The following is a 24,282-nucleotide window of genomic DNA, read 5'->3' as shown; positions in this document are numbered from 1 at the left end:
AAACAGTGGCAGAAGTAGGATTCTACAACCTATGTTTAATTGCAAAGGCCATGTGCATTCTTATCTGCCACATGCCACCCACCTTTATAACCGTGCTTAGGATTGCACAAGCACATATATACTGTTGCTTTTATTTTTGACGTAAAAATACAAAAGTATGTAGCTGACTAATTATATCCTGAAATCCACCAAACTAAGTCATACTGACTATGAATTAATTCCACAGTCAAACTGGTTAAAATGGACATTTGATCATTACTCTTTAAAAAGAAATATCCACAAAAGTTTCCTCATCTTGCAGCCAGCAAATGAGCATTTATGTAAGGTTCCCTTTGGATATGAGTAGATGAGTAAATGTTCCAAAATTTACTAATTTAAACAACTTTCTTTATTCACTCCAAGGCTGACTCAAAATTTGTCCTGAAATTGAGAGAAGCATTTTAAACACAGCATTATAACTAAAGGCAAGGGCAGGAAAATAGTTTAAATTCAACATTATTGCAACAGATAAGAATATTATTTTTCATAATATCTTAGCAGGAACTATTTAGATGAGGATTTTTCATAACACTCTCTCACTATAGTTTATCATGAAATTTATCAATGTATACCATGTGTATTCAATGGCAATATAATTAGTAAGTGAAATACTGGTTTAGTGATACTATTGCTATGTGTACTTAACAATTACAAACAGGAAAAAAAGAAAGCTTAACTCAAAAACTTGCCTTTCTATTTAAAATAGCAAATAAAGCCTTGTGTTACAAAACAAATGCATAAGCGCAAGCAAGGTTGGTGTATCATCTACTCAATAAAAAAGTGCCCCCAAATCTATGTCACTTGAAGCAAAAAAGTTGCAGCAGGCAAAAGAGCTCCTCAATTATTTCTTGCTTTTCAGAGCTAATGTAAATGACATCAAATACTTTTGGACAACTTTTACCAATTATAATTTCTATGTTGAAAAGTTTGTTTTTAAAAAACACAAAATGGTGCTAAATCTTTGAAATAACAGTCAACGGAGCTATTTCTGCCTGCCTACACTTGAGAACTCACCACATGTTCAACACTTTCTGGCAGCTAAACACAAAAAAAATACAAGGAAAAAGAGAGAGAGAGAGAGATCATCAGAAACTGCACACATTGAAATTATCACATTGTTTTTCACGCTTAATTTTTTTCCAAGCAGAATTATTATAATTTACTTTAACAAAAAAAAAGTAACTTAAAACTAATACTAATACATGCAGCATACTACAAAATTAAGTTATTTATTCTTATGTTTACAGAAAAAAATGAGCATCTATAGTGTAGCAATAACTTTCATGCATCAACATTCTTAAAAATAAAAAGCTAAAAATATGCTGTTAACTCTAAATAAGAATTTGAGCATAGTTCTTATTTTTGTATTATTAAAACATCTACTGAAATAGCGCTATTTTAAACTTAGTGATTAAAATAATTAAACATACCACTTGTTTTGCATGCATCTATTCCTTGAAAAAAATTTCCTTAAATAACTGTAATGACTATAAATCTCAAACATGCACAGTTTAAGAAAAAAAAGTTACTAAATCAGGCAAAACCAATACATACTTGGTTTCATCCATCACTTCTACTTCCGTAGGGGCTGTGATAGGTGCATTTGAACGTCCTGCAGTAGGGTCATCTGTGTTTAATTCTCCATTTGTAGAACTTACAACCTGCAAAAAAGAAAAAATACACATACACACACACGAAGTAACAGGTTATACAATGATAAAGTATTTAAATTAGAAAGTTAATATGAGGAACACAAAACAATTAGTATGCAGTTGTTCATAACTGAATATACTAATAGGTCTACATTTTATTAATGATAAGGTCACTCATTATTTGCTTTGCAACTTGCTTCCTTTTCATCTTGAAATCTGTCCTTTGGTTTTTAAGGCTAATGCAATCAGTTCCCTCTTGTGTGCCAATATCTTTTGGTACCTTGCTACATCATGAATTACTTCCTTTGGAAACTTCAATATTGTTCCTTCCAATGGATCCTTCATTTCAATCTGTAATCATGCTCAGGTCTCACTCTCATGTTGCCCATTCATTCACCCAGTTGTTCAAGCTCCAAATCCAGAAGTTACTGTGATTCCACTCTGACTTAAACCATCAGCATATCCTGTTAAATCCTCCCCGACACACACCCCAAACCTAATTGGTCCTCCCCACTCTATGACTACCAGATCTGCAGTCCAGACCACCATTATCTCTTGAGTGAAGAAGAGCAAAAACCTATTAACTGGTCTGCTTTTACCCGTGTCCACCTCCCATTAATGGATTGTCTACACAACAACCAAGGTGCTCCTTTTAAGATGTAAATTAGATAACACGTAATTCTCTGCTTAAAGTTCTTCTAATGTCAACTTCCTGGTTTCATTTAAAATAAACATCCATACTCTTTACTCCAGTTTACAAAGCCCCACAAGATCTGAATCCTGCCTACCTCTCTGATCTCATAGCACTTTCCGTTTACTCACTAGCCTCCATCCAATGTCAAGGTTATTTCCACCTTAAGGCCTTGGCACTATCTATTCTCACTCCCTGGAATTCTCTTCTTGATTATTGTCTGTCTTCTTACCTTTCAGATTCTCAGAGAACATCTCTAAAACAGGACTTTTCCAACATACAATCTAGAACTTCCATGCAGACACACTCTTACATGTTATACTTCACTTTTAACTCTTTGTATAGCATTTATCCATGTTGATGTTTTTCTGATTGACTGATTGATGTGTTTCTTGATACCCACCCCCATCTCCATTAAAATTAAGCTCCGTAACAGCAAGAGCCTTGTGTTGTTCCCCAAGAGATCTCCCCACTCTATCTGGCATAGAATAGGCACTCAATAAATATTTGTTGAGATAAATAAATACATGCATGCATGTATGAAATCTTAAAGCAAGATAAAAACCATAACAAAACTCCCAAATTCTCTTGGTCCTACAAAGTCACCTTACTGTCTTATCTCTTGTTTTCCTCCAAACTTCTTGAAAACTATTGTCTTAATTTACCACTTCCATTTTTATAAAATTCTCCATTTATTCCTTAACTCCTCCCAATCTACACTCTGTCCCTATATCAGAACTCAAATAAGAGTTTATTTGAAGGTTGCCAATGATTCCTAGAAAATATGTTAATAGTCTTTGTTCAGTCTTCATTTGCCTGTACCTCTCCCTATGACTTGGCACCAGCTAATAACTTTGGAGTAAGACGAATCTAGATTCAAAACCTAGTTCTACCACTTACCAGCTATGTGACCCTGGAAAGACATCTTACCTTGCTAAACCTCAGTGTTCTCAACTATGAAATTGGAAACAGAAGTATCCATTTAATAAGGTTGATATCAGGATGAAATGAGTATATAAAGTGCAGTGACTGGCATATAGTAAGAGTTCAACAAACGGTGGCCATCATTATTACTGTCAGTCTGACCTAAAGTGTGGCTTCAACTGTCATCTCTATGTAAAGGATTCCCTGAGCCTAACCACTCACCCACATGGCCAGTTAGCTAGACCAAATTTGGCACCTCACTCAGTATTTCTAAAACCATATTTTTCATACTCCCTTTTAAATCTGTTACTTTCCCTATAGTTCCTATTTCTATTAAAGCCCTAGCCTCTTTCCAGACCTCCAAGCTCAAAATCTAAGAATCATTTTTGATGCTTTCTCTACCTGATCTTTTTATAATGTAACAAGGGCCTAAGCATCAGAGTTGACAGGTGACTACTAGACTTAAGAGTTCCATTTACAGAAGCCCATATTTCTAAAACTTAAGTTCTAAGAGGCTACAACACGTCAGGCACTGCTCTAGGAACTTGGAATACCATAGTAAACAAGAGAGACAAACATCCCTGCCCTTGTGGACTTAATAGTCTAGTTTGGAGAAATATGCTCTCTCCCCACCAACTCAAGAAAAATAACCAGAAATTAATCAATGTATCTAGATTAAGTCATGATTTATATGTATCCTATATGGAACAAGTACTTAGAAATGCATTTGTGCCTACAGCTGAAAATATAAAAGTGCCTTGATCATCTTTAGAGGCAATGCAATGGGAGGGATACTCCTATGTCTAAGTCGCCCTCTCTGCTTCTGTGCCACCTGCTTCCTCCTTTCTGTCATTCTATTGATCTCTGTGGCTCTGTGCCAATTTTTTTCTCTTAAAATTCTCCCTCTTTCTGAACACATTAGAAAATACTTATTTGTTCTAATTACTGAATATAATTGGGCTCTTTATTCTTAATTTTTAAAATGTCAGAGCCTCTGCAATGAACTGGAAAGGAACTAGAAAGCAGAATTCTTATCCTATACTTTTGTATTCTCCACCACCTTTAACTAGCAGAGTGCCTCGCATGTAGTGGATAATCGAAACAGTTCACTGAACAATTTCCATTGTTCTTTCCTTAACATAATTATTCAATGGGTTTCTTTTCCCACTTTTGTTCAATGGCCCTAAATAGGTGGAGGGAGACTTACAGGCAGCTCCCCAAAAGTGTCTTCCCCTACTTAAGCAGCACAAATGAGAATTTGAAACTCAAGTACTCTAAATTTCCAGCAACAGTAATTATATATGCATTATAATTATAAAATCTGATTTATGTCACTTCACACACAGTAATAAGTGACTTTAATAGTCTTTATTTTAGTGAAATGTTTCAAGTTTCATTCTTCCTGGCTGATCAGAACCAGATCAAAAGGAAGTAACATCTGACTTTATGAATTTTTTTAATGTAGTTTTCCCTGGGCTTCCCAGACTCCCTAACCCTCTGAGTAAAGGCCAATATCCCAGGGTCAGAAGAGAAGCAATGTGGTGACGGAGTTCTGTGAAGCTGACCCACTTAAAAGTAGTGATGTGAGAATGTATCACAGCATTAAAATTGTTTCCACTTAAGAAAACTAGTGGTCTTTTTGCAAACAGATTTTAGAGGAAGAAACAAAGACATAATATTATAAATAATGTGTCAGTATCTTCCTGGAAACCAAAATTTGGCTTATTTTTGTAAGCCAAATTTTGAAGAATGATTCCATTTAGGTAACATTTCTAGAATTATAACTCACACTAGAACATAAGAGTCTCTGAAATATTAGTGTTTATCAGGCTCCTTAACGAAAGTATATCTAAAAATCACAGATGCCTTGAGGTTTGACATTTCAAAAGAAAATTCAGGGGTTTTGTTGCTGCTGTTCTTGTTCTTAAAGAAAATTTCTGTTATTCCCACTTGATAAGAAACTTAGTGCAATTCTTGTTTTAAGAGGTTTATAAAAAAGGCAACTAGGCCACAGTTTTACTATCACTGTATCAGAGTTGAAGGGGAGGCAGTGGGGAAACAGCGTGCAGCTAAGCGTGGGAGAAAAACAATGGTCCATTTAATGGCTGCCTGCCCAATCTAATTCCAAAAGAAGTCATTCTCAAGGACTTGAGTACAAAGATAACACATGGTATCTTTGTGATCAACCATGTCAAACGGCCAATTAATACAGTTTCCAAATATAATGAATTCAAATTAGTTATACTACTATCTTCCTAATTTGGAGTCTTGTAAGCATGTTACCAAGCGCTCAGTAGAGGCGCAATATATTAATTAACCAGATCTTCATCTATCCAATAAATATATTAGAAACATTAAAAGATTATCTATTTTACTTACCCACTCAGCTTTTTCTAAAAGTCATCTATAAGAAAGCACACTAGTAAATAAGATATAGTTAAAAGAGTAACTTCCAAAGAGTTTATTGGACCTGTGCTAGGGTTCACATAACTATATGAAACCAACTTTCCAACATATTCTAAAAGCTATAGAGTTACAATTAATATTCTTGATATTCCAACTGATAATCCAAAGGCCCAGTGACACACTCACTGACTTTCAACAAAGAGAAACCAAAACGGATTCTCAATCTAATGTTCACTTACAGAAGTATTAAGCAGAGCACTCTATTCTTTGAGTATTTCAGTCTTTAGAGATGTTACTGTAAATGTTACAGGCAAAGTGCTAAATTCCTTAACTTGAGATATCTGGTTTTCTTTAATTAACAATAATCTTCTGATGTTAACACTACCTGCCCTTTGTTGCAAAACTCCTATTTATCCTAGCTCCCCCCATCACCTCCTTGGATCAGTTCTCTAAGGGTTACTTGACATGCTGCCTTCTGGGCCTGACATCCTAAAACTTCCTGCCGAATTAAATATAACTCTCAACTTTTAGGTTGTGAATATATATTTTTAGTCGACAAAACCCCAGCATTTAAAAAGTCTCCTGCCTTTTGTTTTGGGAAAAGCAAGCTCAGTTTACACTATATTCTCTTCCCTACTATAGTAGTTATTAAAATCTTTCTTTACTGCCAGAAAAAAAAAAAATATCGAAACAAATGCGTAATGCTGATTTACCCCAATTATAACTAGACAAGGAATTCCCTAAACTAAATAAAAAAGATGAACTGGAAATTATTTATGTAATAAAGGCAGTAACTACTCCCCTTCCACAACCTCCCTCTCTTATTCAGACTTCAGTACCCCTGAAAACAATGAATAGAAAGATATGACTGTTCTAGTCACTCAATTCTTTTTCTTGTTAGTACCTCAGTATTTTCAAAGATTTGATAAAGAAAACTGAAACTGGTTATCTGAAACATTTTAGAAAGGTCTGCATTAACAATTAGCATGATGGAGAACTGACTCAGATATGACATCTATTACTCCTCTGACTTTTAATCACATATGTTTTCTTACCGTTTCAGGATACATTTGTCTAATTCTTTTTCTGTTATCATCACCTGTATCTGTATTTCTGAAGTGATACCGACTAAAATATCAGACTGCTTATTACAACAATTAATGTTATTCTTACATTTCATAATGTTATTCTGGCTGCATAACACATCTGCACCACTTGTGATTCTGTCCTTTTTCCCCCAGTGTCACATTGTTCCTTAAATGCAAAGCAGAGGGGTTTTCCGAACAATCAGAAGGTATCCCATACCATGTAAAATAGTAGTGCCCTTAACAGCTGTCTTCTTCCCTCTGCTTGCCATGCCCTCTCAGCTTTTTTTGGATCAGATTTTTAGTTAGCATCGAGCTCCATGGACTGTGTTACAGTGAAAGGCTCAACACAGTGGAATTAGAGACTAGTACTATCTGCTGCCAGCAGTACATTTTAAAACCTAATTTTGGAAATCCTGATTTGCCAGGTACTGACCCCTCCCTTTCCCTCAACCCCCATACCCAACTAAATTCTATCTTCTAATTATCTTTCAAGTCCTTTTATTTCTCTTCATCTCCACTACCCATCATCTCTCCTCAGCTGTGGACTTTTGAGAGTTGTGTCCTTGCCTTAGACTTGTCTCCCTTCAATCTAGTCTCCAGCAAAAGTAAGCTTTGTAAATACTAACCTAATCAAGTTAGTTCTCTATCTAATTCTCTTTATGGCTACCCAATACCCTCAGACCAAAGTCCAAATTTAATAACAAGACCTTTTAGGTCCTTCACGATTTGCCTCCTGCCTACCTGTCAGTCTCATTTCTCAATACGTACCAGCTTGACCAAATTGCATTTAATTCCTCAATCTGTCAATCTCTCCTCCCCAGTCTTAGGTATGTTGTTTTCTCTGCCTGGTACACTCCTTTCTTAACCCCTTCTACCTTCTTCGACTGCTAAGCCCTACTGATTCTTCATTGAAAATGTGTGAAAAAATAGAATATAAATAATACCATTTTTTCCAGGAAAACTTAACCCACTAAACCCAAGTTAGGTGCTTCTACTATACATTCTCATAGCACCTTGTACTTTCTCCACTTATCACACTGCCTGTTTATTAGCCTTTCCCATTAACTGAAAGCTCCACGGGGACAGGCACCATATTTGTTATTCTCCCTTTTATTCAAAGAACCTAGCACAGTGCCGAGCACCTAGTAGACATTTATATATATTTGCTGAATAATGAATAGCCAAGAAACTGAAAGTGGTAGTTCTAAGCTTCTCAGCCATATTTATTACCAGTGATTCTAAGGGGAGCAGGAGGGGGCATACTTGTTCCCCGAAGAGCTTTTCCAAAACACATAAAAGCCAAGAACAGATTCAAAATAAACTCTTTAAGGTATTTGAATATTATTCGTAGTCTCTTAAGTGGGAAAAGTTTATCAAATGTATAGCATTATCCTTCTGGTTAGTAAATTAACATGATTTCACTAAAGAGACAGAATAAAATTAGATAAATCCCATTTCACAATGCATTCGTTTGGCTGTATCTCTATACTTCACTTCTCAGAGATGGATAAAAATACTAGTCAAGTTTCTTAATTTGCAAAAGCAATAGATTCTACTATTTAGTACTTCCTAAGCCTCAGCCTCTATGCTAAATACTTTAAAAAATTCTCACAACAAAACCATGAGGTAGAGCTATTATTATCTCCATGTCACTGATGAATAATCTAAGGTACAGAATTTGAACTTATGCTGCTCACCACAATTAAATCAACTTGGTAACCTATATGTCTGATCTGTAATAATACATATAATAATTGTGAAAAGATAAGGAGTTCAAATGTAGACTCCAACGTGCAGTTCCTATTAAAAGAACATGTGAAATAATGAGTATCTGAGGATTTTTCTGTAGGTCCAGTCAAAAAGGCAAGAGGTGCTGGTATACCTTTTATTAACAGATACCAACCTACTTATTTTGGAAATGTCTTTCCTGAGAAACTATTTGATGATATGCCCTTAGTATTTGTTGAGGATAATTTTTTTCAATTGCCATTTAAAGTCTTTATATTTCTTGCAAAGCTAATACTTGAAACTTTGTCCAACAGGTGGATTAAGAACCATGGAACAAAGAACCTCAAGGCAAATTCTACTCATACTTTTGTATTAGGAAAAAGATTTTTCTCTTTATCAGATAATGAGAAAGAAAGAACAAATTGTTTTCCTTTCTTCCTTCATTCAAAGTCAAATATAGTATTCAATTATCGTAATAATATTAGCTCAGATTTAAGGCACTTTTATTTCCTCTATTATTAATTTTTAAATTACAATTTCATTAGTCCAATTATACCAGTGTCATATTATAACTTTTCAAATTTTGAAAGTGGGTAGGATAAAAATTATAAATAAATTCAACATTTTGGAGTGGGGCAAGATTCAGGCATGATCTTACTTAGGCTGCTAGCAAATTCTTCATGACAGTAAAACTACCTTAATGTTCATCACATCAGGTTAGTTAATTCAGGAAGTAAATGAAAAATAGTGTAAAATTTTTTATCTTACTTATGTATTACCAGAATTCTAGTAAGTAAACTGATCACTTACGGAATATTATAATGAAGCCAGATGTAATCTCTACAAGGCAGAAAAGTTTTAAAGAGATGATGAGAGATAAGCAGAGTTGAAATATATCTTTGAGAACATGTGAAAAAATAGAACAAAGTTTTTGAGTGATGAGCCAATAATCAAACTCATTCACCCTTTGATAGTCCAAAGAGATCCCATGAGCCATCTTTGGAAATTCCAAAACGTAAGAAAAAACTAAAGGTAAATTTGTGGTAATGGTACAGAAGTGGTAGGAAAGCTTTCTAATAGTGCCTTAATTGTTACAGATTTCCCTGAACACTGAGCAAGACATCTGATATAAAAACATACAACACTTAGAAACATGTAAACGTATACAGATACATACACAATCCAGTTTGTGTTTATGGGAATTAAACATAATTTTCTTAATTAACTTTCCAGTGATATGAATTTGGGTCACAAAAAATTTTACAATTTAGGCACCCTTGCCTCTGAATCCCTCACTCTAGACTTTGACAGCGCTATTCAAATACTTCTGTTACACACGACTGAAAGTTCCATAGACTACGAAGTTCTTTAAAAATATTTGGTTTCACAATTTAAATTACCTCTAAAAGTTAAAGATGGGAAAAACATGATAACTAGTAAGAACTGATCTTTTAGAATTCAAATCAAGAAAGAATAAAACCCAAGCATAGATTCAGATTATGTATATGTGTGTGTATGTGTGTGTGTGTATATATATATATGTATGTATATGTATATATACATACTAAGAAAAATGCAGATTTGGTAAAACATAATAGAAAATTGTTCAAGTGGAAATATGTGGAGGAAAAAAAATAAAATCTAGGTTCTAGATTGAAATGGATTGAGATAACATTTATCATCTCAATTACTTTAAACCAGCATTCAGATTACCTTAAACTGACATTTTTAAAAGAAATAAGAGACACAGTAATCTTTTTCTATTTTTATAATACATACAAAAGGTTAAAATTTAGGGGGGCATGTGAGGGCAGAATATAGTAGCTATCTCTAAATATATAGAAAAGGCGGAAAAAAGGAACACATCAAAAAGAATAAGGGACAGCATTAAATTTTTGTAAATATCCAGAAAATTGAGGGAAATATTTTTTTTTTTAATGGAAATGCTTATTTCACCTTGAGGATTATGTGTGGATCTTTTTTTTTTTTTTAAGTATTTCTTTTTATTTATTTATTTATGGCTGTGTTGGGTCTTCGTTTCTGTGTGAGGGCTTTCTCTAGTTGTGGCAAGCGGGGGCCACTCTTCATCGTGGTGCGCGGGCCTCTCACCATTGCGGCCTCTCTTGTTGCGGAGCACAGGCTCCAGACGCGCAGGCTCAGTAATTGTGGCCCACGGGCCCAGCCGCTCCGCAGCACATGGGATCTTCCCAGACCAGGGCTCGAACCCGTGTCCCCTGCATTGGCAGGCAGATTCTCAACCACTGCGACACCAGGGAAGCCCAGGGAAATATTTAATAAATACTTGTCCTTGAAATTATTTTCTCCATGTGCTATTTTCTCCAAGTACAAACAAAATATATCATGATAAAATTAGGGTCATGTTTATTTGACCAATTAATCAGAAAGTACATTCTAAGGACTGAGAATGAAAAAGTTAGATATCTACTTAACTAAGTTTGAAGGAGGCAAAATCAATGAAAGGTAAAAGATATAAAAAATGTTCTATTACTTAAAGCATGAAAAAAGACTGAGCTTATTATTGGAAAATCAAGTTTAACACATATTTCAAGTAATACATTTTGTTTTTCTAACCTATTGTGAGTATAACTTAACTTAAATACTGTTGCATATGCTTGCAAAAATGAACAAAGGCAAAATCTTAGTATCCCTGGTGGTCTTGCTAGACCATGTTAATTCTGTTTTTTGGTTAAATACAAAGGAATAGAATTATGGAGGTTCAGCAACAAGTTTTTCATTAGGATATGAAATCATGCCATGAGTTCCAAAAAGGGTTAGTTGTATAAATTTGGGAAATAATCGCTCATGCAAAAATCAGAAAATACCTGTACCGAGCCACCATGTCTGTCTGCTGCAAGGTGAGCTCTCAAATGATGGGGATTTGCCTGCTGGGAGTCCCAAGCTGCCCTGTGGTCTGCCGACTGCCATTTATTTAATGCATGTGGCATGCATGGAAGAAGAGAAACCCAAAATGTTAAACATCTCATCCTTATAATATAGAAAACAAACGTATAAAAGGAAATTTAAAATACCCTTACTATTCTGAGTCACAGATGCAGTTATCTTTGCATACTGAACATGGAGAGATTTCAGTTAAAATGCTACAATAATGTAATGATCAACCACAAAAATAAAATAGAATCACAGAATTTTAGAAGAGAAAGGACTTTAGATATCATAGACTCCACTCGCTAACTTTATAAAGTTAACAAAAACTAGAGAGGTAAAAATGATGTGGTCAAGAAAGTACTCCAAATAAACCATGAAATGTTTTAAAAAGCCATCCACTATATTTTCTTACAGTAGAGGTCCCCATTAGTTTTCTGATGAGGAACTACTTCTAGCAAGGTGAAAAAAAAGATAGTACTCAAATAGCCATACTTAGGTCCCAGAAAACTTTTCTCTTCTTGCTTAGTACCCTGTTTCTGATTGTGAGGATAATACAAGAAAACAGAAAAATTCTTCAAAAAGCGAGAAGTGCTATATAGAATACCAAGAGGATATGGTAAACAATTTTTTTAAGTGACAATCTTACATATACGAATCTCTTTGCCTCCTTGATCTTTTTATCTGGTTCAAATTAAGAAACCCATTTCCATGAAATAGGCTGATAATTCTTGAAGCTTTTAGATGACTTGGCAAACTTGTATGGCAATAACCACGAACTAATAATAATCTACTAACAGAATTAGGAGTTAACTGCTTAATAGGGGTCAATTTCTATGTTTCAGGAAAATGTGGACAGCACTAATAAGAAGAGGGGGAAGGTATACAATATTTAAGTTTCTATTACATGTTTGGTTCTGCATTAGCTGCTTTATATGTGTTATCTCATTTTTGAGATAGATAGTATCACCCTCATTTTAGTGATGAAGACACTGAAACATTAAATACTTCTCTAAGGTCATAGAGGTAGCAAAGAGTACACAAAGGATTCAAACTGAGAGCCTACTGCTCTTCCAATATTACTACCTAGCTCCTTATCACAATTACATTATGTCTTAAAGACTTCAGGGCTCTTTTCTTTCTTTTTCAACCAAAGTAAGGAAAATCTTGCCACAAAGTGCCAAGTACACTGGGCTATTCGGAGCCTAAGCATATCAGGAGCCAGAGTAACCCTTTAGGGGAAGAGATGTTGAAATCAAGTAGACACAAAGAATAAATGTTCCAGCACTAAACTTCCTAAATTAAACTGTACAACGAAAAACTACATTCTGTGGCATGAAATATGTCATCAAAACAATTATGACAGTTCTATAATATCTTTTCATTAAATCCTCCAAATTTATCACCAGAATTGAGCAGATTTGTAGGTTAAAGTGAAATAAATTAGACAAGGCCAAATCTTAACAAGATGAAAGAATGAAAATCATACTAAAAGAGAGACAAAGATCTAAATGTTGCCTAGGACAGCAGGCAACATTTGGGAACCATGGACCTTTTAAGAAGACAGTAAGAGCTTTGCAACCTCGCCTCAGGATAAACATTTGCACGCACCCAACATTTTCTGTAAAATTTCCAGATTCCCTGAACTTCAACCATTGACTCTAAGTTACAATTGTTTATCTGGGGATAAACCATTGTACTTCAACCATTGACTCTAAGTTACAATTGTTTATCTAGGGACATTATGAAGGTTTCAGACATTTAAAGAATTAACCTTTCTTCTTTTGGGATTGTGAACTATGGGTTTATCACACAACTTAAGCTGTTTACTGCATCACAGATAGTTAAGCAATTTTTTCTAGATATACAATGTTTCTATCGTGGTAAGAATCTGCATCTCCTGGTTTCAAATTCAATATATAAGCTATCCTAAAGGATTTTCTGAGAAAAAAACTGACTCCCTACATTTAGTGCAACAAGGACTACATCAACAAAATATGTTTCCCACCCTCAGTGAGCTGGCAATCGAGCTAGCAAGATATATCTGAAACATGTAGAAAGTTAAACTTTAAAACATTTAAATCTATTTCAACAAAAATTTAATTCAACAATAAAAGAGGAGTTTCACTTATTACAATACCTAACAGCTCAAGTGGAGATCTTCACAGAACATGAATTACTGATTTTCTTCCACATACATTTGAGAAATTAACTTATTTATAAAACACAAACTCCCAAGTTTTGATTTCTCCCATTTCTTTCTATATACAGCATCTTATCAGAGTACTCAAGCTATCAACAAGTTGTAATTTATATTGGAAGTAATTTATATATAAGACCCTTTACGGTCCCAATTTTTCTAAGGTGAAATTATAAAACTAATCTTTTTAAATTCTCTATACTTTAAAGCATAATGTTGTTAAATATTTCTTAAATGCAGCATTTTATTTGGCTATTATTTTTAATAAGTTGTGCTTTTTCTTTGATTTCATTTCTTATTTAACCCTCACCTGAACCCTGATGGGATATAAAAAGGATAAAACACTATCCTTCTCCAAAAAGGGTTATAACCAAAAATTCTAAAGGCCCTGTTTAACTCAGGGTGACAGCAAAACTTTTTATGTCAAAAGGATTCAATAAAGCTTCTTTATACAAAAATGAGAAGAGTGAAAACGTTGCTCAAAAGTTTCAACAGCTTCCAATATAACTTACCCAGGAAATACAAACTCTTCAATGAATCTTCTATGCCTTGTCTTGAACCTACTCTCTGCTCCAAGCCAACTGCTTATTTCTCCTCAAACATATTCTACATTTTTAAACTTCTGCTTTATATTATATTTTTTACTGTTCACTCTCCCCAAAATGCTCTTATTCCTTCACCTGCCTTTAAAAATTCCATTCATTCTTCAGGCTCATCTCAAAGGCCACCTTTGCCATAAAATCTTTATAGATCCTACATATTCCAATGATCCTCCTTGGCACTTTATTAATGTATTTCCTATGGTAGAGTTTATTCTGCATTGTAATGTAGTTATTTGTGAATTTATTGTAATAATGATAACAGTAATACCAGCCACAAGAGTTGAGACTTAATGAAAGCTTACTATATGCTAGGAATTAAATGCATTATTTCTATTTTATAGATGAGAACTGAGGCTTTGAGTGAATGAGTAAACCGCCCAGGGTCAAGCCATATCCAGGTATGACTGATTCCAGAGGCTGAGAGAGGTCTTAGCCACTGATTACAAAATCATTTCTTACAGGTTATATGTTTTCCTTACTTCCGAATTTCTGCAATGTGGAGAATAGTAGCTTTCAAATAACAGGAACTCAGTAAATAATTTAGTACACTAAACTACACTATAGTTAGAAAGACAAACCGCTATTACAATTCATTCCAACAGGGTATCCACATACTTCCATTCTAATAGAATATCAAACATTGCTCAAAGTTTATTATACTAACTTACACCACTAATTTGGATTTATGATTAAACATGTTTAATGTGAACATTAGGGGAAATAGTCTAGCTATTGAAAATATATGCATTTTCTATCCTTAATATGTGTGTATATAGTCTGCTTTATAAAATAAAAAATATGTGTTTCAATCCTTTAATACGTATATACAAGTATGTATAGACACACATGCACACGCAAATACATACACATATAAAGCTGTCACCTGTGCATGATAAAACACCAAATATATTTATAAACTGTGAGAAGGTAATACAGAAGCAAATTAAGACATTTCATATCTAAAAGGGCAGCAAACCTGATTTTTGGATTGTTGTATCTTATCTCTGTGTTGATGTGCTTCTCTGTTTGATGACAGAGCAGGATCTTGCTGAACTGCACCCACTGGAGTAGGCTACAATACAATAACAATTAAAATCAATGCATTCTATTTCAGAACTCTTATTTAAAATTATATAGCTACTTAACATAATCAAGGAAAAAAAATAAAAGACACTGTTAAATAAAGTAAGGCCTTAAGAAAAGATATCTTTCCTAAAATATGTTGTTAAATACAACAAAGAGATTATAGCTACTTTTTAAAGTATTTTCAAAATATTTAAATACTTTATCAAGTATTTATTTTTATATCAACAAACGACCCTCTAATACTGTCATTACTTTTAGGTTACTTTTTCATATCAAAAAATGAAAGTGTATTTGTTTATGTTTCTCATTTCCAAAGCCAATATATAAACAGAAAAAATTATTTTAAGAAAATTAAGGGAATAATTTTTTAAATAAGCTAATAAAATTGTTTACTGTCAATATTTTAACTCAGAAGAGGCTTATACAAAATTTAAATTTTCAAATATAATTCAAAACTTCATATAAATACTTTAATCAAAGTATATTCAGATTTGCATTTTAGATACCATATATATTCAAATCACTTTGGAGTTAAGAAAAATACAGATTAAATGCTTAAGTAAGTCAGTTGTTCAAAAATACTTGAATCTGAGAGTTCCGCAGTTCCAAATTTGGAAAAAAATTTGCTAACAGTGAGCCATAATTATAGAAAATTTTGTAAGGCATTCTTACTTATTTAAAAAAAAAAGACTAGTGAGAATACATATTTGATTTTCTGCAAGTCGTCTCTTCAAAGAAAGAATTAAATGATAATTTCATTTAAGTAATGACACCCATCCCACAGTTATGATCAAGACAATTTTTTTTTTAACTATGAAAACTTGGTACAGTTTTAAAAACCTAAACATGCTCCAATATATAAGTATCAGTCCATTCCAAGATAACCTAAAACTGCTAGAATAATTAAAACATATCTTAAAATTACAAATGTTTTGAAAGATGACTAAAGGAAAAAAACTAGCTAATCTTTTAAAAGTAATCACTAGAATATTATATTTTTAAAAAGTATATTTGACATTAAGGACTAAATCAGAAGTAAAAAGTTCAAAATAACTCATCACTCTAAAAAGTAGACTCCAAATGTAAGGTTTTTACAAAATTCAAAGAATAATTTTTATATTATGCTACCTGAAACATCCATAAAAAAGAAATAAAATCAACCCTTTAAAAATTATTTATTCTCAATCCTAAAATGTATATGGAACCACAAAAGACCCTGAAATGCCAAGGCAACCTTGAGAAAAAAGAACAAAGCTGGAGGTATCACACTCCCTGATTTCGGACTATACTACAAAGCTACAGTAATCAAATCAGCATGGTACTGGCACAACAGACATATACGTCAATGGAGTAGAACAGACAGCCCAGAAATAAACCCACACACTTATGGTCAATTAATCTATGAAAGAGGAAGCAAGAATATACAGTGAAGAAAAGAGTCTCTTCAATAAGTGGTGATGGGAAAACTGGACAGCTACATGTAAATGAATGAGATTAGAACATTTCCTAACACTATATACAAAAATAAACTCAAAATGGATTAAAGACCTTTATCTATGAAACCATAAAATTCCTAGAAGAGAACATAAGCAGAACACTCTTTGACATAAATTGTAGCAATATTTTTTAGATCTGTCTCTTAAGGCAGAGAAACAAAAGCAAAAATAAACAAATGGGACCTAATTAAACTTAAAAGCTTTTGCACAGCAAAGAAAACCATCAACAAAATGAAAAGACAACCTACTGAATGGGAAAAAATATTTGCAAATGATATAACCTACAAGAGGTTAATATCCAAAATTTATAAACAACTCATACAATACCAAGAAAAACAAAGGACCCACTTAAAAAATGGGCAGATGACCTGGATAAATATTTTTCCAAAGAAAACATACAGATGGCTAACAGGTACATTAAAAAATGCTCAACACTGCGAATCATCAGGGAAATGCAAATCAAAACCATAATGAGATATCACCTCACACTTGTCAGAATGGCCATTATAAAAAAGACAAGACATAACAAGTGTTGGTGAGGATATGGAAACAATGGAACCCTTGTGCATTATTGGTTGGAATTTAAATTGGTGCAGCCACTATGGTAAACAGTATGGAGATTCCTCAAAAAACTAAAAGCAGAACTACCATATGATCCAGCAATTCCACTGCTGGGTATATATCCAAAGAAAATGAAAACAGTAATGCATCCCAATGTTCATAACAGCATTATTCACAATAGCCAAAATATTGAAGATATGGAAGCAACCTAAGTGCCCAACGGATGAATGGATAAAGAAGATATGGAGATGATACAGATATAGGTATAGATATAGATATACACACACACCCCCCCACACACACATATATATGAATATTACTCAGCCATAAAAAAAAGAATGAAATTCTGCTATCTGCAACAATGTCGATGGACCTAGAGTACTATGCTTAGTGAAATAAGTCAGACAGAGAAAGACAAATACTCTGTTATCACTGGTATGTAGAATCTAAAAAATAAAACCACCAAATGTACATAACAAAATAGGAACAGACTTACACATATAGAGAACAAACTAGTGGTTACCAGTGAGGAGAAAGAAGGGGGGAGGGGCAAGACAGGAGTATGGGATTAAGAGACAAACTACTATGTATGAAATAAATCAGTAATAAGGATATACTGTACAGCGCAGAAAAATATAGCTCTTATTTTGTAATAACTTTAAATGGAGTATAATCTATAAAAATATTGAATCATTATGTTGTACACCTAAAACTAATATAATATTGTAAATCAACTATACTTCAAAATAAAATATTATTTGTTCTCAACTCTTTTCAAATAAAGGATCTGTACTATGAAAAAGAAGGTTAAGTACTACAAATAATCTTTTATTTTTATTATATAGCCTAGAGTACTCACCAACTGCTTACCAATCCAGTCATATTCATAATCAAACATATACCCTTTTCGATCAAACAAGTCAGTAAAAAGTTTTCTTAGGTAGTCATAGTCTGGTTTTTCAAAAAAATCTAGCCTTCTTACATAACGAAGATATGTTGCCATTTCTTCTAGAAAGGAAATAAAAATTTTCTCTCATTAAACTTTTCTAATACTCATTAATAATAAAATTATAAATATCTAAAAGCACAAGATATTACAAAAACATGAAAAAGTAACAAAATTCTACTAAAATTTAAAATATTATGAACTTAATAACAATGAAATTAAAAGCGGGAAAGAAGGGAAGAAAGGAAATAGGGACAAAAGATAAATCAGAGATTTAACAAACATTATTTTTGCTTCAATTCATTAGGAAAGGCTAAAATTTTTATTTTACATTATTTTTAATAGAAACCTTGGACAGTATTCAAGGTTGAAATAGAAACTTAATAATGCATAATTATTTAATCACAAAACACCATACTAAGCTCATATTTTTAAAAAATTATTTTAAATACTCATAGGAATTGATTTATACATGAAAGCATTTGCACTACCTTGCTGGATTTCCTTTAGAATCAGTAACACTAACTGACCAATAGATCAGTAGAAGATTCAAATTCTTAACCTTGGCTAAATGGTATTCTAATCAACTGACCTAGCAACATAAAGCTAAAACAGATTCAGGAGGATGGTTTAATTTTTCTCTTAATTTCTGGTCATAAATGTAACAATTATTTCGTAATACGTAAACCTTTGCATGCTATTATAATTCCCAAATATATTAGAGATATGTATTCTTTTTAAAGTCATATTTTCCAGAAGTAAAAGAAAGAAAAAGCCATAAAAATCAATAAGTAAAATAGTCAGCAATTAGTAAAACAGTGTTTAACCATCAGAGCACATAAAAGCACTATCATAAGAGATGGTAGGTTACACCTAGCTGCTTTTTTGATCCCATTTATTCATGGCAGCTAATAAGAAAAGGATCACCCATAGCCTAACAGGCATGAAAGTAGCATCCAGTGACCCAGTCACATGGTGACTCTCCCACTATTCCACCTTCTAGCTAATCACCTGGCTAATTTACTTTGGCACCCTTATTTTTCCTGTAGAAATTTGTATAAGCTTCTTAATAAGGTATAGCCAATCTGCCTACACCTAAACTGTTAGTACTATCAACCGATTTTTTCTTTTAATCTTCCAGTTCTAGATGTTATAGCAAGAAAGCAAAATACATAATTAAAGTTTACTGTCAATGAATAATAAAAGCAAACTTGAAAAAGGGCTACCTGAGATTATGCTGCTGATACTACAATACAATACAATGCAATAATAATGCTAGCACTGTACAGGAGAACCTGTAAATACTGAAGTGAGATATAAGCTCCATCTTCTATCTTTAAGTTTGGTTCTCATTTAATGTTATTGCATAAATCACAACAGGTATTTTAACACATTAGGGACACATTATTCTTATCCCTTAATTGATTTAGGAATCTTAAGTAAATTTTTGTTGATTTCACATGAGTTGCCAAAAATCTACATGAGAGCAAAGCTATCTTCATAAAGCTCCCCAATACAAAATTAGCCTAAAAGTAGTAAGGTTAGTAAGATTTTACTGTACTTGGAAAACTAGACTAAATCATACATCACATACCTCCTTTGAGCTTGACATTGAGACTCAAATGACTAATATTGGATACCAAAACTTTAGTTAGTATTTCTAAGCAAATATTTCAACTTATTAAAAGTATTCTATTGAAGAAAATATTAATTTAGCTGGTACTGGTCAACACTATTAAAAGATGAATTTTCTTCCATTAATACCATTTTACAAAAGCAAATATACACATTGCCCTGTGGTCTGTGTATCAAATGCTGACATCTTTTTTTTCTTTTATTAATTAATTAATTTATTTATTTATTTTTGGCTGCGTTGGGTCTTCGTTGCTTCACGCAGGCCCTCTGCGTGGCGAGCAGGGGCCACTTGTTGTGGTGCACGGGCTTCTCATTGCAGCGGCCTCTTACTGTGGAGCATGGGCTCTAGGCACACAGGCTTCAGCAGTTGTGGCTCACAGGCTCCAGAGCTCAGGCTCAGTAGTTGTGGTGCATGGGCCTAGCTGCTCCACGGTATGTGGGATCTTCCCGGACCAGGGATCAAACCCATGTCCCCTGCATTGGCAGGCGGACTCCCAACCACTGTGCCACCAGGGAAGTCCTGCTGACATCTTTTGAATCATATTTTTTAAGCATGAAAAAGGTACTTATCAACTTAAGCAATGAAAATGAACAGTTCTAGTTTTCTGTGTATAATAAGCACATGTATCAAGCAGCATTATTCATTACCTGGAAAATTTTCACATAACACTTCTATTGGTGTGGCTCGTTTTGTATCTCCAATTTTCTGATACCTCTCTTTTAATGTGTCAGCCTAAAACAGAAAGAAAAAGAATCTTGAGACATAATTTTAAAATTAAATATGTGGAAGCGAGTATCTTAATATATTAACAATTTATGAAATTCAATAAGGAAACACAAAAACAATTACCTTTAAACCTTGCCAAGGAAGACTGCCTCTCAGAAAATACATGAACATATGACCTAAAGCTTCTAAGTCATCTCTTCGACTTTGTTCTGAAATATAAGAGAAACATAAATTTCATTTTCCTTTCCCAGTTTAGGATGCAAGAATGGAGAAATGATTCTTTCCTTATATGTAAATTAATTCCCCAAAGCTCAGCATATAAATATAAAATACAGATCTGGTGCTTACGAGAGAGAAAAATCATGTTTAAACAATAATGTTTTACATTAAATTTATCATGCATCTTTAAAACATGCCACTATGATTTTTTTAGATACTACTGGAGATTTCTTTCTTTCCTTAAATATCTATTCATAGAACTATAAGGCAAGGAGGAAAGGGTTCCATGATCAAAAAGAGAGTCACTGTGTACTACAGCTCCATCTTAAAAGATTCACAATGTAACATATTAAAAGTTTTGAAAATACCTAGAGCTAAAAGTGTTTAACTTTAGCTCTCCATTTCCTAAACTTGTATGAGCACAAAAATTCCACCCCACATACTCTCTATTAATATCAAATACAATTAGTATATTGTGTAACATATTTTTAAAAGCACTGTGTTTGACACAGTCCAACAGTTAATAACTCCTCTGACAGCACCAAAAATATGCTGCCAGAACAAACTGCCATTTTCTAGTTGCTATTGTTGTTCTAGTAACAAAATGTTGTATAGCATATAACTGAATGATAATCACAGACCAAGACTCAGGGAGGTACTTATAAATATTTGCTGAGTGAATCTTTTTTCAATTTTTTGTCACTTAAGTTAAATATTTAAGTTTTCTTAGTATTTTAAAATAATACAAAAATGCTAACAATAAGAGGAGAAAATAATACTTTAATATGGGGATGTTCATGTGCAAGTTGTTTCATCCAAATGAATACTCATACTACCCAAGCAGTACTAAATACTTTAGAAAAAGCACACTTTTCAAAGGATGGAACCAAACTAGGGTAAAAGGGTCAAAAATGGTTTTAATTTTTACTATGTAATCTTACAACATTCTATAATTGTCTTCTGTAACACTTGCTACAGTTTTAATATATATGTTTATGTTTTTATTTTATCAACATCTATCCTCCCATCTGACAACATCACAGGAGAGCAGGTATCTCTTTGGCTCAATAGTCTCAGGGCCTAGTGTAATGGCTCCCACAGAGCAGGCACTCAACGCATACTACTTAAATATATAAATGACTATTTAAAAACATATAAAACTAGATTAGAATATATCTCTTTTCTATAAGCATAGGGAAATATCTAGAAAAATATGCATCAAATCATTAGTAATTAGGGGTATGAGACTGGAGGATTAGACAGGACATTTCAATAGCTCATTTCATATACTCAAAAATGTGATATAATGGGAATTTTTCTTATATTTCATATTTTAACAATGTAAGCATATGCTATTAAAAATAGCAAACTTTCAAAATAAGTAATATAAAGTTCTTCTAAAAGCCATTACTGAAAGCAGGATGTGAAAAACATGAAAAAAATCAGTAATGCCTTTTATAACTAAAATTTCACTTTATTAGGTCCTAGGAGTCTTAAGAATGAAAAGTCATGGAAAGAAAAAAAATTATTTTTGAAGTCCCGCTGAGAATCAGAATCACCTCTGAAACTCTTAAGAACCTCAAATGAGAAGGCCTAATGCTGAACATTGATTCTTTGGGTATGACATAGGGTAGAAAAATGTACACTTTAAAAAGCTTAGCAGATGATTCTGAAATACAACCAGATTTGATAATCACTAAACAAGAAACTTCTTTTACTTTAGTATAATTTTACATATAATAAAATACACTTATTAAAGGGTACAGTTTGATAAATTTTGACAATACACACAACTAAGTACTGCCACAATCAAGAATTATTTCCAACACTCCAAAAGATTCCCTTTTACCCCTTGCCTGTTATTCTCCCCCTCCTCTGGTCTCAACCACTCACCTGTTTTCTGTCACTCTATAGCAAATTTGATTTTTTACAGAGTTTCACATGAATAGGATCATACAGTATGGACCCTAGTGTCCGGATTCTTTTGCTTCATTCCTGTTGTTGTATGCATTAGTACCTCATTACTTTTAACTGCCACAATTATTTATCCATTCGCTTATTGATGGACCTTTGAGTAACTTCCAGTTTGGACTTAATGTGAATAAGGCTGTTAGGAACGTTCTTGTACAAGTCTTTGTGTGGACATATGTTTTCATTTCTCTGGGTAAATATCCAGGAGTGGGATTACTGCGTCATATGGAAAGTGTAGGTTTAACTTTATAAGAAACTTCTAGGGACTTCCCTGGTGGCACAGTGGTTAGGAATCTGCCTGCCAATGCAGGGGACACGGGTTCGAGCCCTGGTACGGGAAGATCCCACATGCTGCGGAGCAGCAGCTAAGACCCTGCACCACACCTACTGAGCCTGCACTCTAGAGCCCGCGAGCCACAACTACTGAGCCCACATGCCACAACTACTGAAGCCCATGCGCCTAGAGCCCGTGCTCTGCGACAAGAGAAGCCAAGCAATAAGAAGCCCGCACACCACAGTGAAGAGTAGCCCCCGCTCGCCACAACTACAGAAAACCCATGCACAGCAACAAAGACCCAATGCAGCCAAAAATAAATAAATAAATTTATTTTTAAAAAAAAGAAAGAAAAGAAACTTCTATACTGTTTTCCAAAGGGGTTGTGCCATTTTATATTTCCACCAGCAATACATGAGACTTCCAGTTGCTCCAGAGCCTGTCAAACATTTAGTATGGTCACTCTTTCAAATTTAGCCATGCTAATGGCCATGAAGTGTTAGCTCACTGTGATTTAATTTGAATTTCACTGGTGACCTTTTTTGAATGTTGTTTCATGTGCATTACTGGTGATTCATATATCTTTTTGTCACATATCCAAACATTTTACCCATTTTTTAAAAAATTGTACTATTTGTCGTATAATAAATCTGTAAGAGCTGTTTGTATATTTTGGATATAAGTCATTTTAAGATATAAGTTTTGCAAATACTTTCTCTCACACTGTAGCTTGCTTTTTTCATTTTCTTAACAGTATCTTTCAAAGAACAGAAGTTTACACTTAGATGAAACCCATTTTTTGGGTTTTTCCGTTGTTGTTTTATTGTTTATGCTTTTTTATGTCTTAACCAGAAAATCTTTGACTACCCTAAGGTCACAAATATTTTCTCCTATTTTTCCTTCAAGAAATCCTATAGTTTTGGTTCTAACATTTAAATCTATGAATCATTTGAAGTATTTTTTTTTGTTTGCTTTTGTTGTGGGGTAAGGGTTTAGATTCCTTTTTTTCCATATTGATGCCTAGTTTTCTCACACAGTTTCTTGACAAGGCTATCTTTTCCCCTTGAATAACTTTTGCACCATCCTCAAAAATCAATTGCGAATCTATGTATGGGTCTATTTCAAGACTGTAT

At 33.5% G+C, this 24,282-nt stretch overlaps 1 protein-coding gene across 8 annotated transcripts in view; it reads right to left on the bottom strand.

Annotated features, from left to right (window-relative positions):
- CSNK1G3 (casein kinase 1 gamma 3) overlaps positions 1 to 24,282 on the bottom strand; it is a 128,240-nt gene that overhangs the window by 10,063 nt on the left and 93,895 nt on the right. For 2 of the 8 annotated variants that reach the window (XM_007188488.3, XM_057540790.1), the window contains exons 7-13: positions 20,809 to 20,894; positions 20,607 to 20,691; positions 18,237 to 18,385; positions 15,211 to 15,306; positions 11,372 to 11,467; positions 1,594 to 1,700; positions 1,054 to 1,077 (exon numbers count right to left, since the gene is read on the bottom strand). In XM_007188488.3, the coding sequence (XP_007188550.1) occupies positions 1,054 to 1,077; positions 1,594 to 1,700; positions 11,372 to 11,467; positions 15,211 to 15,306; positions 18,237 to 18,385; positions 20,607 to 20,691; positions 20,809 to 20,894 (643 nt within the window). The remainder of the gene's footprint in view (positions 1 to 1,053; positions 1,078 to 1,593; positions 1,701 to 11,371; positions 11,468 to 15,210; positions 15,307 to 18,236; positions 18,386 to 20,606; positions 20,692 to 20,808; positions 20,895 to 24,282) is intronic. The other 6 variants (XM_057540792.1, XM_057540791.1, XM_057540793.1 and 3 more) reach the window with 6 other exon arrangements.

Source organism: Balaenoptera acutorostrata, chromosome 2 (assembly GCF_949987535.1).
Source record: "Balaenoptera acutorostrata chromosome 2, mBalAcu1.1, whole genome shotgun sequence".
Classification (NCBI taxonomy): domain Eukaryota; kingdom Metazoa; phylum Chordata; class Mammalia; order Artiodactyla; family Balaenopteridae; genus Balaenoptera; species Balaenoptera acutorostrata.
This window is presented reverse-complemented; position numbering and strand designations above follow the sequence as displayed.